Here is a 13,078-nt window from a genome sequence, read left to right as displayed (position 1 = left end):
CTCATTTATCAGCCCAAATACTCTCGCGCCACAGCTTCGCTCTACTTATCAGCTCATCACGACTGAGAGCACCAGCTGCTCAGCTACTCTTCTGCTATTTCAGCGATGCGCGTCACCATCCAGATGTAGAATCTCGCAAAAAGTAATCTCGGCCAGTCCATGGCGCTTCTCTTCTCCATCATCAAAGAGATCCTTCTGTGATACTCACCACCATCCTCAAGCGCCATTGTCTTTACCTCCAAGTAGCGCAAAAATCAAGCCACAGGCCGGGGACCCAATGGGGGAGCCACCTGCATTCTGTACCCTTGCTTGCGCCCAACGTCATCACCACCCAACATCCCAGCCAGCGGTACTGAGTATGCACCTGCCGATAGGGGCATCCCTCGTCATGTCTCAGTAGCACTGTATGTAGTACAGCCAGTTCGACTCGATACTTAACGGCTTCCAACTCTCTAAGCGCAACATGACGTCGCCTCCTGCCTTGCCGCCCCGACGACAACCCGCGCAGGCCTCGTCGTCCCCGTCCCAACATGGATATGGCGGCCTCCTGTCGCCATCCCTGGTTGGCAATGCGTATTCCATCAATCTGCATGCTTCGGACCCCCGAACATCATCATCTCAGTCACTGATAGCACCAGCCAAAGAATCTGATACCAGACGCTCGCTCCTCGTCATATATATCCATGGCTTTTATGGCAATGACCAGTCGTTTCGGTCATTCCCGGCACACGTACATGCTTTTCTTACCGAGCTTCTATCCGAAACTCACCTCGTTCATTCCAAAATATACCCCCGTTATAAAACCTACAGAGCCATACAAGTTGCAAGGGACAACTTTAGTGCTTGGCTCGAGCCCCATGTGTCTCCCACCACTGATGTCATTCTTGTTGGTCACTCCATGGGAGGCTTGCTGGCTGCTGAGGTTGTTCTGATGGTAATCCTCCCATGTCCGGGCAGTGCGCAAGAGTACACTAATGTATGCCATCCAGCCCAATCGCAGCACCCGTCTCCTTCAACCATTCAAGCATCGCATTCTAGGTACGTTGTCTCTAGATTCGCCATTTCTGGGCCTTCACCCCGGAATAGTAGTGTCCGGCTTGTCGAGCTTGTTCCAGCCTACGCCAAAATCCGACAAAGATGCCACCGAGTCTTCCGAAACCTCTCTTACCGTGGACCCGTCAACGAGCGACTTGCAGCTACCACTCTCCGATACTACATCTAACAATGCCACTACAACATCATCTCCACCACCAGCCCAGCTCAATGAGTTATACGACCCTCCCTACTTCAATGACCTTCCATTCAGGGAGAAGCCGCTTATCTCAAGACTCCGGCATTTTGCTTCCAAGCACAAGACCGAAGGCATATTCAATGCGATAGGCAATCACATTGTTTCTCACCTAGAATTTGGTGGCTGCATGGCTGATTATCCAGAGCTTTCTTCACGTTACAAACGCATACGAGCTCTAGAAGATGTCGATGAGCTCAAGGCAATATCCGAAGGCCATCCAGCTGCGGCGCATAGACGTGTTCGGTTTGTCAACTACTATACGTTATCGCCAGGCCGTCCCAAGCCGTCACCGCAGATCGACTCGGCGGGTGTCGCCAGCCTTTCAACGTCAACACTAGGCTTAGATGAACAAGAGGCAGACAAGGAGCAGTCCTGTGCAGTCCAGGATCAAACAGACTCAGATTTCTGTCCCGGTTCCGGAAAACCAGTGAGCTCGGGCCGGGCTGCGGTTGATAGCATCTTCGACGGTGAAGATCTTTACGAGGCGGACGAGACCAGTCCACGGTCAGACGAGATTCCAACAGTTGAAAATCCGCGGGAGAGTCAAGTAATGGATCATGACCATGTATCCGAAAACGATGGCCACGTGTCTATGCTGCACCTAGACCCTACCCCAATACCCGACGAAGAAGAAGAGGGTCGCGTGGCAGCAAATGAGGAACCTCATGAGGCTGATGTCCCTCCAGCGGCGGAAATCAAGCCAAGCCTAGATCTCGCACCTATTCCACCTGACCCGAAAGAGCCTACACCCCCCGACTTGACCAAGTACACAGATAAAGATGCCCGCAAGCAGGCAGAAAAAGAGGCCAAGCGGGAGCAGAAAGCCTACCAGCAAGCCATCAAGGACCGCAACAAAGCCATCCGCGAACGAGAGAAGCTTCTCGAAAAGCGTCGCAGGAAATCGGAAAAAGAAGCCCAGCGGCTTCAAAAACAGTCTCTTCGAGAAGCGCAAGAGGCGCAAAAACACCGTGACGACGCGGAAGCAGCCCTCGGCGCAAAACACACGGCCACCGAGTCCGCATCAACAAGCGTCGCCACTGCGTCTGGCCGAAATGCCCAGGACAAAACACCGCCACATCCTGCCGACGAGCAGCCCAAGAAGCTGCGCAAATTCTGCTCGCTGCCGAGAAGGCACAATGGACAGCGCGACCCGACATGGGTCGACGTGTACATGGCCGACGTGGACGAGGTCGGCGCGCACTGCGGGCTCTTTGCGCCGGGGCCGCACTACGACAAGCTCGTGGGCGACGTCGGCAGCCGGATCATGACATGGGTGCACGACGACATGTCGACGAGGGCCGCCATAGACATGCAATCAAGCTAGTGTTTCTTTTTTCTTTTCTTCTTGTTTTCTCTTTTTCTTTTCTTGAGCTGCCAGAGCTTCGTCCCATGGCGTCTCGATGCACCAACACGTACGTAACTCGCCGCATACCAGATGCACGCAGTACACTCCTCGTAGTCACTCACACCCACCACCCGCAAGACTGGTCCTCAAAACACACATAAAGTTTGCCTTTTGCATTGATTGGCACATGTTCCAACATGGGCCACGGAAGAGCTTTGGCATCTATGAGAAGCAACAGTTTTTGGCATGTATTTCGGGCCGAGCAAAATCTACCTCGTCTAACTCTATCGAGACCAGTAGCGTATGTTCATTTATCATCTATATACATTTTATGCGACCTGGCGTTGGTAACGTATACATGTATATAGATACAAAAGTAAAAAAAAAAAAACAAAAGGCCATCCTTGTTTTGGTTCCTCCATTATTTTGTGCGCCGGCTCCCAATGCTGTGCGTCAATGAACAACAAATAAATACAACGTCCTTGTTCAAGTCATATTATCCCGGCCTTTAGTAAAGGTCAAGCTCTCGCAACTTGGTCTCAAGGCTCATCTTCTCCCCCGAGACAGAGGCTATGCCGCTGAGGGTGGCCTCACCATCCTCTTCACCCTTGCATTCCTTCATTATAAACTCTGTCAATTTGAAATCAAAGACTCCCAGTCGCACAAGTGGCTGTTCCGACTGCCAGGATTTCGGTGCACATAGGAGTGCTGTGACGTGGTGCTCCGCTTCGACTATCGGTGCCTTCATCTCCGGACTGGTCTCAGTGGGACGCCAATTCCTTCCCGTCAGAAGCATGGCGGTAACCGTAAATTCCCGGTCCGAAATCTCGGCGGCTGCGCCAGAGTCTGCATTGGCGTGCGTGTGAGAGGAACGGACGAGTAGGAGTATAGTTTCTCGTGCCGCCTGGTCGAACACATCAGCAGGTTCGCTAACCTGCCAATCATCAGCCTTTTTTGTAACTTTTATGTCAAAGCAAAAGGTCTTGATGCGTAAAAAGGTTATGGGCTCCGCACGGCGCGAGATGGCTACGCCGTCAATCTCCCACGAAACCAGCAAGCCGTCCGCAAAGCCCACAGAGATCTCTGTGCAAGGAGGCGCGCATAAGCCGTCGGCCACGGCTAAGGGTTGATCACTCGTGTGTGGTATGCAGAACGAATGGCCGCTCTGCGAAATAGGCTGGTCCGCTCTGATGCGCCACGATAGCCACGTCCAAGAAGGAAAATGGGCAGGATTTTCAAGGTAGCAGGGCTCCAAATCGCTGTTGGCATCTCGGCTTGACGAAACAAATCGACCCGACCACATCCAGCTCATCGCGATAGCCAGACGATCCGTCTGGCTAACAACTTTCAGATTGGTGAAAGAGTCGGGGTCGAAAAGTGGCAGCCCCATAAAGGTATCGATACGAGCATTGTCCTTTGTTGCATACGCCCGGGATAGTCCACGAAACGCATCCAGGCGATCCTGCGACCTACAAAGTTCACGTGTCATGTATGTTCCTATTAGAGTTCGAATATCGGTGCTGTCGATGCCGTCCGGGGGAAAGATGCGTCCTAGATTGAAGCTTGGGGCAAGACGGAGTGGTATACTGATACTCTCGTGGCAGTGAAGCGCGCCGCATTGAAAATAGGCCTGGGAGGGCGTGAGGATGAGACGTCGTCGTGCTAGGAGACCTTCCTGCAGTGCCCAGGCATTGTTTGCCCATCGAGAGGCGGCAACTTCAACATCAGGGCGCAAGAGCGAGGTCGTGAACAAACCGCTTTCATTTTGGAGCGAAAGCTGGTCCTGATCGCGGGGAACGCTCACACCTGGGATGCCATGGGCAATGCCGTCGCCAGCCGCCACAATCAGGGTCAATACAGACCGCGCAAACACTTCTCCGACCAAGTCCAGCTGCTGCCTTCTCTCCAGCTTATTTTCTCGTGGGGGGAGACAATAGTGATCGATCCATAAATACTGAAATCCCAATGAACGGGTTAGTGTGAGCGAGTCTTCAAATAATGCTGGCAATGTTGCTGGTAGTTTGATGGGCTCGCCAACAGACTCCAGCTCGGAATCACCTAGTGCGTAGCTGAGTGTAACGTATTCGTAGCTTTGCATCTTCAGATCTGCTACCGCAATGACTTTGCGGCTTTCCACGTCAATGAGAGTCAGTGGTGCTTTGCCCAGAGCGGATAGGTTAACGGCACAGCGTTCTTCGGTGTGATTCTCGTTGCAATAGTCGATCCAACAGCGTGGTAAAGAGGCATCGAGTAGCGCAGGAACTGTGCGGCCCCGTAATAGGGTAGACGGTGGTTGGTGCGATGAACGCTGGCTGGATTGTGTCCCGGTCTCGCTTCCGGCTCCGTCCTCCCGAGATGATTCCAAGTAACCGTCGACGTGTGTGTCATCGTCGGCGGCGCGCAATATATAGCCACGGGGAAGTGACTTGTTCTTCGTCGTCACTTCAAACAAGACCGCCCGGCCAAGCTCATGCTTCTGGCTAATGCCGAGTCGCTCAAAAGCGTGTCTGATGCGAAAGTACGGAGTGAATGTGCTAGTGGCGGACAGTTGGCGGGTTTCCGTGTCTGATAGATTGAGAGACTCGGTAGTGATGGGAGTTTCCGACCCTTCTGTGCCGGTGCCGGTGCTGGTGCCAGGTATATGACCGATCATGGCTTGGAAGAAGGTACAGTACGGGCAGTTGGACTCGTCCTTGAGAGTATGGGCCAGCGGCACCCACGGTCTTGCCTCACCTGGTTTCCAGTCAAAAAGTCTTGGGAACCCAATCGCTGCGCAGGGCTCACATAGAAGCTGGGCACTGTCGGCAGTACCATGTCCATTGGCGGCGGCGGCGGCGGCGGCGGCGGCCTCCGATCCGGTGCCTGAAGCCTCGTCGGCCGCATCTTCATTTTCCTTGCCAACAGAATGCCCGTTTTTTGCATTTGCACCCGTCCCATTTCCGTGCTCATGACGCGCATCATTCTTCGCATCTGACAGCACCCCAACGACAATCCGACTAGCCCCAGTTCTGGTCGGCCTCTTCGTAGGGATTCCCTTGCGCGGAGTGAGCTGGTGGTGGTCGCGCGCATTTTCCAGTCCTGGGCCAGCTAAACCCTTTTGCTTGCCAGAACCATTTTCGCCACGGCCCTGCAGGCGCCGGGGCAAAATCTTGGTAAACTTTTTCATATATATGGACAACGTCCTTGGGTGCTGGGGGCGGTCCTCCCACACCCCTAGCCGTTTTCTTATGCGTTCCTGGTCGGCCTTTGACAGAACTCCTTTTCTGCTCAACTATCTCGCTTGTTCGCTCCCTAGTTTTCTGGAAAGCAAGAGAAGAAAAAGACGGTGGCGGCCCTTGTCAGAGTGACGATGCAAGGCCAAATTTCATTTTGCCTTTTTTTTTTCTTCCGGCACACCCACAGGGTGCGATGAGTTGAAAAGGGGCGTAAGAGGCGTTGTGTTGAGGAAGAAAAACAGAGCTCGACTGAGTGGGTGATGGATGTCTGGGCAGCGTCGATAGTCGGGTACATAGAGGCACAAAGAGGGCACACCAAATACACTAACAAAGCATCGATGCTCTTTGTACCTTTTAGCTTCCTTTCCCCACGGAAGTCACTTGGCAGGTGCTTTGGAAGCCGCCCGCCCGGCGGCAGGAGCGCGTGTAAGAGCAGCAGTGTGACAGTAACTCCCGCACGAGATGGTAATTTATTAATGATCTAATCGCCAGATGCAGCAGTGGACGCGGAGGTAGTTGACAAGTTCATCACCAAGTACCAGCAGACCGCAGAGATGGGTTGAGGCACACAGGCCCAGAATCAGGGCCCAAGATGTCCACTCACTGAGTAGGGATTCGCCTGCCCAGTCTAATTCATGGCCGTTGCTTTTCCCCACTACTCGCAGGTTGCGTCGCGCGGGCTTTTGTGCCTGCGGCCCATACTGGTAGAGATGGATTTCTCACAGTGGTTCTATCTAAGTAGGGTCCAGGGTCCAAGTGTGACCAGTCGGTAGTTAAGTCGGGGCTCGGGAGCTCGCGCCGCCGTCATTACCAGTGCAAGGTCTTGCTCTCATCTCCCTCGGACTCGGGTCTCCTGCGTATTGCGGCAACCCGTCGCAATCCATCCATCGCGCTCGCTTTCAGGGGGCTTTCTTGGACTGACTCGTCGCCTCGCTAATACTAAAGGGACTGGTGCAAAGTGGCCGAGCATCCACCCCCCATCTATGAAGCTTACTGTTCAATACTAGGACGTTCTAGGACAAGGAAGACAGGAACCCGCGCCATCCGAAGTCTGCAATGACGCCTATTATGCTGTCAATAGTGGATATCGGCAAAGGCAGTCCGGCAGCATTCCTGTCTGTCCCAAGGGCTGATCAATGGAATCAAACGCGCATTAGTGCCTCGGAAATATATTCACACTTGGTTTCGATGTCGAGACATTTGCTACAATTTCTATTCTCCTGCAAGAAGCGGAAACAATGACACCTGGAGTAAAAGCGCGCGTAGACGAGATTGCTTATGCGAATGCCAAAGTGTGGTCGTCTCTGATGATGCCCACAACACCAAGCCCGACATCGCCTCCAGCCACACAGGGACCCTTGACGAAAATCTGCACGTATATAGGTTAGCAAATCGTAGTCCATTTCTCGTACATTTCTCATAGCACGGAGGGGTTGAGAATAGCTTACTTCGCCTTCGGCCTGCTCGTCCGTCGTCTTATGGCTGCCTGAATCCTTGAGGATCACCTCGACGCTGCTCGTTGGCGAACCAAAGTGTCCTTTTACATCACCGATTTCGGCGCGGTAATCATAAAATGCCGTCTGAGCAACCGCGCCTGCAACCTTGGCCGCCGCGAGCGCATACACGATCCTCGCGCCAGTCAGGATGCGCAGATCCGTCAACACAGCCGGCGACAGACCTGGCGTCTGCTGACTCCCCGCACGATCAGCCGTGTAGATCAATCGTAGCTGACCCGGCGTGGTACCCAGCGCAGGCTTAGCGGCCGCCGCAAACGCAGATAGCACGTTGGCCGTGGCCATGATACCCTCATTAACCAGCTTGCGCTTCGACAGCGAGTGAGCCAGCTTGCCCAGCGGCGAGGGGAGCTTGGCCATGGCGCGTGAATGCGTCTGCAAGAGGGCTGCGGGGTCCGCAACGATGACAGTCGGCGCGATGCCTTGCGTGGCCACGGTCAGATCGACGACACGCGGTCCGGCAGCTGCATTGAGCGCAACAGAAGCGTTCGAGTACAGGGCGGCCAGCGTGAGGATCAGAGTGTTGATCTTGGTCAGGGCGGAGGCAGGGAGGAACAAGTCGGCGTTAGTGAGGCGCTCTTTGGTCGGAATGGCGGCGAGTTGGCCCGCAATGCCGGCCACCAGGTTAGCCTGCGAGAAGCGCACCATATCCAATTGCAGGGCGTCGGGCTTGCCACTTTGCCAAAAGGTGACCAGATCACCCACGGCGGCATCAGCGCCCGTATCCGTGGCGGCAGCCGGGAGCTCGCGGCCGGCATCAGCGGGGGCGTCGCGCACAATATCCTGCCAGGTGGCGACGCTAACGCTGCTGCCAATGCCCTCGGGGACCTCGTTCCAGTCCATGTGGGCGCTGCCCTGGTCCACGACCCAAATGAGCTGGCGCAGACCCTGGTACGCCTTGACAACGGCGTCAAAGGGGAACTCGCCGGTGGCGGTGATGACGGTGTCCACGGCGGACCGGCGCAGCATCGACACGAGCTGGTCTTGGGGCACGTCAAAGGGAATGAGCACCGCCGTCAGGTTCTTGCTGAATGCGCAAGCGAACAGCGCAGCGAGCAGCTCGATCGAGTTGGGGAGGTAGATGGCGACGCGGATACCGCCCTGCTCGGTAATGTGCTGGCCGATGAGGTTGATCTGTCTAGTAACGTCGTCTGCATACAGGTCAGCAGCCAGAAATATATCGAAACGGCCACGCCGCGGCGCTCATGTCGCCGCCTCTCACGCGTCTTACCAAGATTATGCTCCTCGATATTTTGCGAGCCGTGCACCGTCAGAAGCTTGCCCTTGGCACCTGCGTCGCCACCGAGTACGACTTTGCGCCAGACGTCGCGAAGGTCGCCATCGCGGCCGCGCGACCATTTGGAGGCACCGGCCGACTTCACATTGAGCCCGGCGTTGAGCGGCATGCCGTGCGGCGCCAAAGGCGAACGGTATATAGCGCTCTCGCCCTCGTTGCGCACCGTTGAGGCCGTCGACTGGCGCGCCAGCAAAATCGGGTGCACATCCGGGTCAGCCGCGTGCAAAATGCGGTAGCCGAGAATGGCCACGAGCACTGTCACCAAGGCCGTCGAGTAGCCGTTCCACTGGCCAAAGAGGCCGGTGAGGCCGGCATCGATCGTCTCGAGGACGCTGCTCATCCTGATCTGTTAACAGACTTTGTGTGTGTTGCGATTTCCGCGCCACTCGCTCTCGCGTTGTGTCGGTCGCTAGGGTGCCCAAGAGGCGGCAGCAGGTGTACGCTATCTGACAGTGCTTATAGTCTGTTGAAAGTGGCAGCAATGTGTCGTGCCAGGATATTGTGCCAGGATCTCGTGTCGGGAGAGTTTCTCGAGGCTTTGCAATGGAGAGAGGGGAAAAGTTACTCTGGCGGCAACGGGGACGGACGCGCAGCTTGCTTACCTTCCCACCTTATTACTTGGTACTAATAGTACCCCAGCGCCTAGGTAACTTCAGGTCCGCTGCAGTGGGTTTCAAGGTTCCCAAGTTGCCGTCCGAAGCTCGGCCAGCGGGGCGATCCGTCCCCAAGCATATCGAAACAAGTGGCAACTCTGGCACCGGGAATAATTCGTAATCAACATTGATTAAAATATCAATATCAATATTAATATTAAGAATATCAACATTGGTAGTAAGTTCAGTTCCTTGACTCAAGATCGGGCACTACAATTCGAGACGCATCATCGTTGGCAGCAAAGGCAAGAGCATCGCTACTACAGTCGGGCAGACATCGCGCACAGTCGCTCAGGATAATACCATCACCACGCCATACACACACGGCTCAATTGATTTGCGAGTACAGATTACAAAACATTCGAATTTTTTTGTTTTTTACCCCTGGACTGCCCAGTCCACTCTGGTTGTCTGTCTATCACGGGGGCATAGCCCATGTACAAAAGTCTCGTCTGCGGCCTCTTCTGTCAAGAGGCCCTCGCCTTGGCAAGCCGTCCCCTCTTCTTCATCTTCTTCTCCAGCCAAGTCAAAACCTTTCATGCCCCACGTCCTCATGACTGTCAAAGAGCAATAACATATATTACCATGCCATCCCAACCGAAATCCATCGAACTTTTGTTGTCGAGATGCACGCTCTCATGCTCTTCGATTTTGAAACACAGAAAACCAATATGTTGACCGCTCCAGTCTAATGCTTATCGCTCTTAAAAAAACATAAGAATCCCTTTCCACAGGCATCCCTTCTTGTGCCGTGGCCGAGCGTCAAGCACATACCGACCGGAAAACCGAGTAATCCACTTTTGTCTATAAAGCACGACGAGAACATGACCTCTCGTATGAAAATGAGGAAACCAATAAAGCCATGTTTCCTCGGGTGAGGGGGGTATTTCCCAACGTAGAAAGCAAAAAAAAGCAAATCGTAGTGCCGTGAAAATGAATCTAGTCTGTCTCTGCCAGATTCTGTCGCACCACGCTCTGCCGGCGTGTCCTTGTTCAAATTCCTCACGTCTCCGTCTATGGGTATCAAGCGAGGAGGAAGTTGAAATCAAACAAATGCAATCTATCACATACGTGTCGTGAAATGCCCCGGGACCGTAACCCGAACGCTAAGAAGGAGTGAAAACCGTCACTCAGTAGCGCAGGTCATGATGCCGCCGTGTCGCCAGAAAGAAAAATCAAATGCAATAGCGTCCAAGAGGTCGTTAAAAAATAAAACACATGGCGGAAAAAAAAGTCGACGAAGAAGAAAAATCAATGCAGACTGTCGCAGTGTGGAACCGAAACAGTCTGAGAAAGCACATGACAGAGCACTGTCTAGCAGAGAATCCACGAGGTTTCTCCAGCTGCGGCTACCAGTTTTGCTGACCCGATAGCACACAATGGCTGACGCCATCGTCTACCACCAGGACTGGTTGCCAGGGCCGCTGGGGTTGCCGTAACCTCCACCGCCGCCACCGCCGTAGCTGCCGCCACCGTAGCTATTGCCGCCGCCGTAGCCACCGCCGCCACCGTTGTAGCCGCCACCTTGACCACCGCTGAAGCCGCCACCACCCTGGTTGCCTCCGAAACCGCCGCCGCCGCCGCCACCACCACCGAACTTGCGGTAATCACGGTTGGCAGCACCACGGCCGCCACCACCACCGCCACCACGAGAGCGGCCGCCGCGACCGCCACCGAAGGAGGACTCACGGGCAATAGCTTCCAGGAATGAGGGAACCTCCTGGTTAGCTTCCTTGAGCAGCTCCATGAGCTCGCGAACAACACCACGGTTGCCACGGTTGAAGAAAGCAGTAGCAATACCAGTGTTACCAGCACGGCCGGTACGACCGATGCGATGAACGTAATCGTCAATATCAGTGGGCAGGTCGTAGTTGATGACATGGGTGACGTTGGGGATATCAAGACCACGAGCGGCAACGGCAGTAGCGACCATAATGGGGCAACGGCCATTACGGAAGAACTCGAGAGCACGCTCACGCTCACGCTGGGTGCGGTCACCATGGATGGAGGTGGCAGGGAAGCTTTGGTTGATGAGGAAGTCGGAGAGGGAATCAGCCATGCGCTTGGTCTCGACGAAAATGAGGGTGAGGCCGCCAGCGTGGGTGTGGAGAATGTCAAGGAGAACGGAGCGCTTGTCGACATCCTCGACGTATTCAACCTTCTGAGTGATGTTCTCGGAGGTAGAGCCAACACGACCAACGGAAAGGAAGACGTAGTCCTTGAGGAAATCGCGGGCAAGCATCTGAATGTCGCGAGGGAAGGTGGCCGAGAACATGAGCGTCTGGCGATCATTGACGGCGGGCATATCCTCACCCTCAACAATGCGGCGGATCTGGGGCTCGAAACCCATATCCAACATGCGATCGGCCTCGTCGAGAACAAGGTACTTAATGTTGCACAGCGAGATGCGGCCACGCTCAATGAGATCGACCAGACGACCAGGAGTGGCAACGAGCAGATCGCAGCCACGCTCAATCTGACGGAGCTGAGAACCGATATCGGCACCACCATACACAACACAAGGACGGACCCAAGAGCGGTAGGCAAACTTGCGAGACTCATCGTAGATCTGAGAAACCAGCTCACGAGTGGGTGCTAGGATAAGAGCGGTAGGATAGGCCTTGCGCTGGCGACCGAACTGGCCGGGGGCATTGCCGGGGATGGCAGACGGTCCATTGAGGAAGGACTGGGCGAGAATGGGGAAAAGGAAACCACCAGTCTTGCCGGAGCCGGTCTGGGCACAGGCCATCAGATCACGGCCGCCCATGACAATGGGGATCGAGTACTTCTGAACAGGTGTGGGGATCTTGTAGCGGGCAAGCTCGATGTTGCGGCAAAGATGTTCATCCAGGGGAGGTGAAGTGAACTGGTGAACAGGCTCAGGGACGTCATGGCCAGAAGCCTCGACAGGGATGTCGTCGTACTTCTCAAAGTTGATACCGGTGTGCTGCTTGGAAGGGTCGTCGGCAGTGCCAAAAAGCTCACGCTCAACGCGAGGATTGGCAGGACCGGGGATGTGCTTGCCATCGCGCCACTGGCCATCACCGGAGCCACGGGCAGCATAGCCGCCGCCGCCGCCGCCGCCGCCGTGGCCACCCTCGTGGCCACCGCCACCAGAGTAACCACCACGGCCGCCCCAGCCACCACGTCGGTTGTTACCCTGGTAGCCGCCGCCTTCGCCGCCGTAGTTTCTACCACCACCATATCCGCCCTGGTTTCTGTGAAAGGGTTAGTAAAGAGGGCCGAAAGGATACTGATTCCAACTGTCTAACATACCCAGACCAAGAGCCGCCACCGTTGGTGGGAGCGGGGCCGGGGGCAGGACCGTTTGCCGCCGGGGCAGCAGGAGGAGGGCCAGCGCTGGCACCACCGCGACCACGCAGGTGAGGAGGAATGTAGGAGCGCTGCTGGGCAGCACTCTGCTGGCCGTCAGCAATGCTGAGGCCGTTCATGTTGAGCTGGTCCGCCATGTTCACGTGTGGGATCGACAAGGTGACTCGTATGAGTTCGAATCGGTGTTCAAGTAAACGTCGTTGGATAGATTTCGGACAATATTACCCTCAGATCTTCAAAGAGAGTAACTCGGGATACCTGCGTCGAACAGAAGAGACAGGCCAATATGTAGACAAGATTCAGAAAGGGAAAGAAAACGGAAGTCGATGTTATTCCGTCAGGTGTCCCGCGTAAAATTTTAGATCAGGGCAGCACTCGCAGAAACAAGTGCCAGCTGCTTTCTTCAAAAGAAACACAATATCTTCAAAGG

At 54.9% G+C, this 13,078-nt stretch overlaps 4 protein-coding genes across 4 annotated transcripts; 1 reads left to right on the top strand and 3 right to left on the bottom strand.

Annotated features, from left to right (window-relative positions):
• Nucleotides 1–974: 974 nt before the first annotated feature.
• V2A60_003590 (uncharacterized protein) lies at nt 975–2,615 on the top strand (the record flags this gene model as incomplete). The annotated part of the gene is made up of 1 exon (XM_083254918.1): nt 975–2,615. The coding sequence occupies one exon, from the start codon at nt 975–977 to the stop codon at nt 2,613–2,615; it is 1,641 nt and encodes a 546-aa protein (XP_083111044.1).
• Nucleotides 2,616–3,144: 529 nt separating this feature from the next.
• V2A60_003589 (heterokaryon incompatibility protein-domain-containing protein) lies at nt 3,145–5,802 on the bottom strand (the record flags this gene model as incomplete). The annotated part of the gene is made up of 1 exon (XM_083254917.1): nt 3,145–5,802. The coding sequence occupies one exon, from the start codon at nt 5,800–5,802 to the stop codon at nt 3,145–3,147; it is 2,658 nt and encodes an 885-aa protein (XP_083111043.1).
• A 1,325-nt stretch (nt 5,803–7,127) lies between these two features.
• On the bottom strand, nt 7,128–9,002 carry V2A60_003588 (uncharacterized protein; the record flags this gene model as incomplete). Its single annotated transcript, XM_083254916.1, has 3 exons — nt 7,128–7,220; nt 7,300–8,516; nt 8,597–9,002. The coding sequence occupies 3 exons, from the start codon at nt 9,000–9,002 to the stop codon at nt 7,128–7,130; spliced, it is 1,716 nt and encodes a 571-aa protein (XP_083111042.1).
• Nucleotides 9,003–10,711: 1,709 nt separating this feature from the next.
• Nucleotides 10,712–12,785, bottom strand: V2A60_003587 (P-loop containing nucleoside triphosphate hydrolase protein; the record flags this gene model as incomplete). The annotated part of the gene is made up of 2 exons (XM_083254915.1): nt 10,712–12,533; nt 12,592–12,785. 2 exons carry the CDS (start codon nt 12,783–12,785, stop codon nt 10,712–10,714), a joined length of 2,016 nt encoding a protein of 671 aa, XP_083111041.1.
• Between the last annotated feature and the right edge of the window lie 293 nt (nt 12,786–13,078).

This window comes from Cordyceps javanica, chromosome 2 (genome assembly GCF_051103115.1).
Source record: "Cordyceps javanica chromosome 2, complete sequence".
Taxonomy (NCBI): Eukaryota; Fungi; Ascomycota; class Sordariomycetes; order Hypocreales; family Cordycipitaceae; genus Cordyceps; species Cordyceps javanica.
The sequence above is the reverse complement of the archived record's forward strand: the minus strand, read 5'-3'. Positions and strand labels throughout refer to the sequence as shown.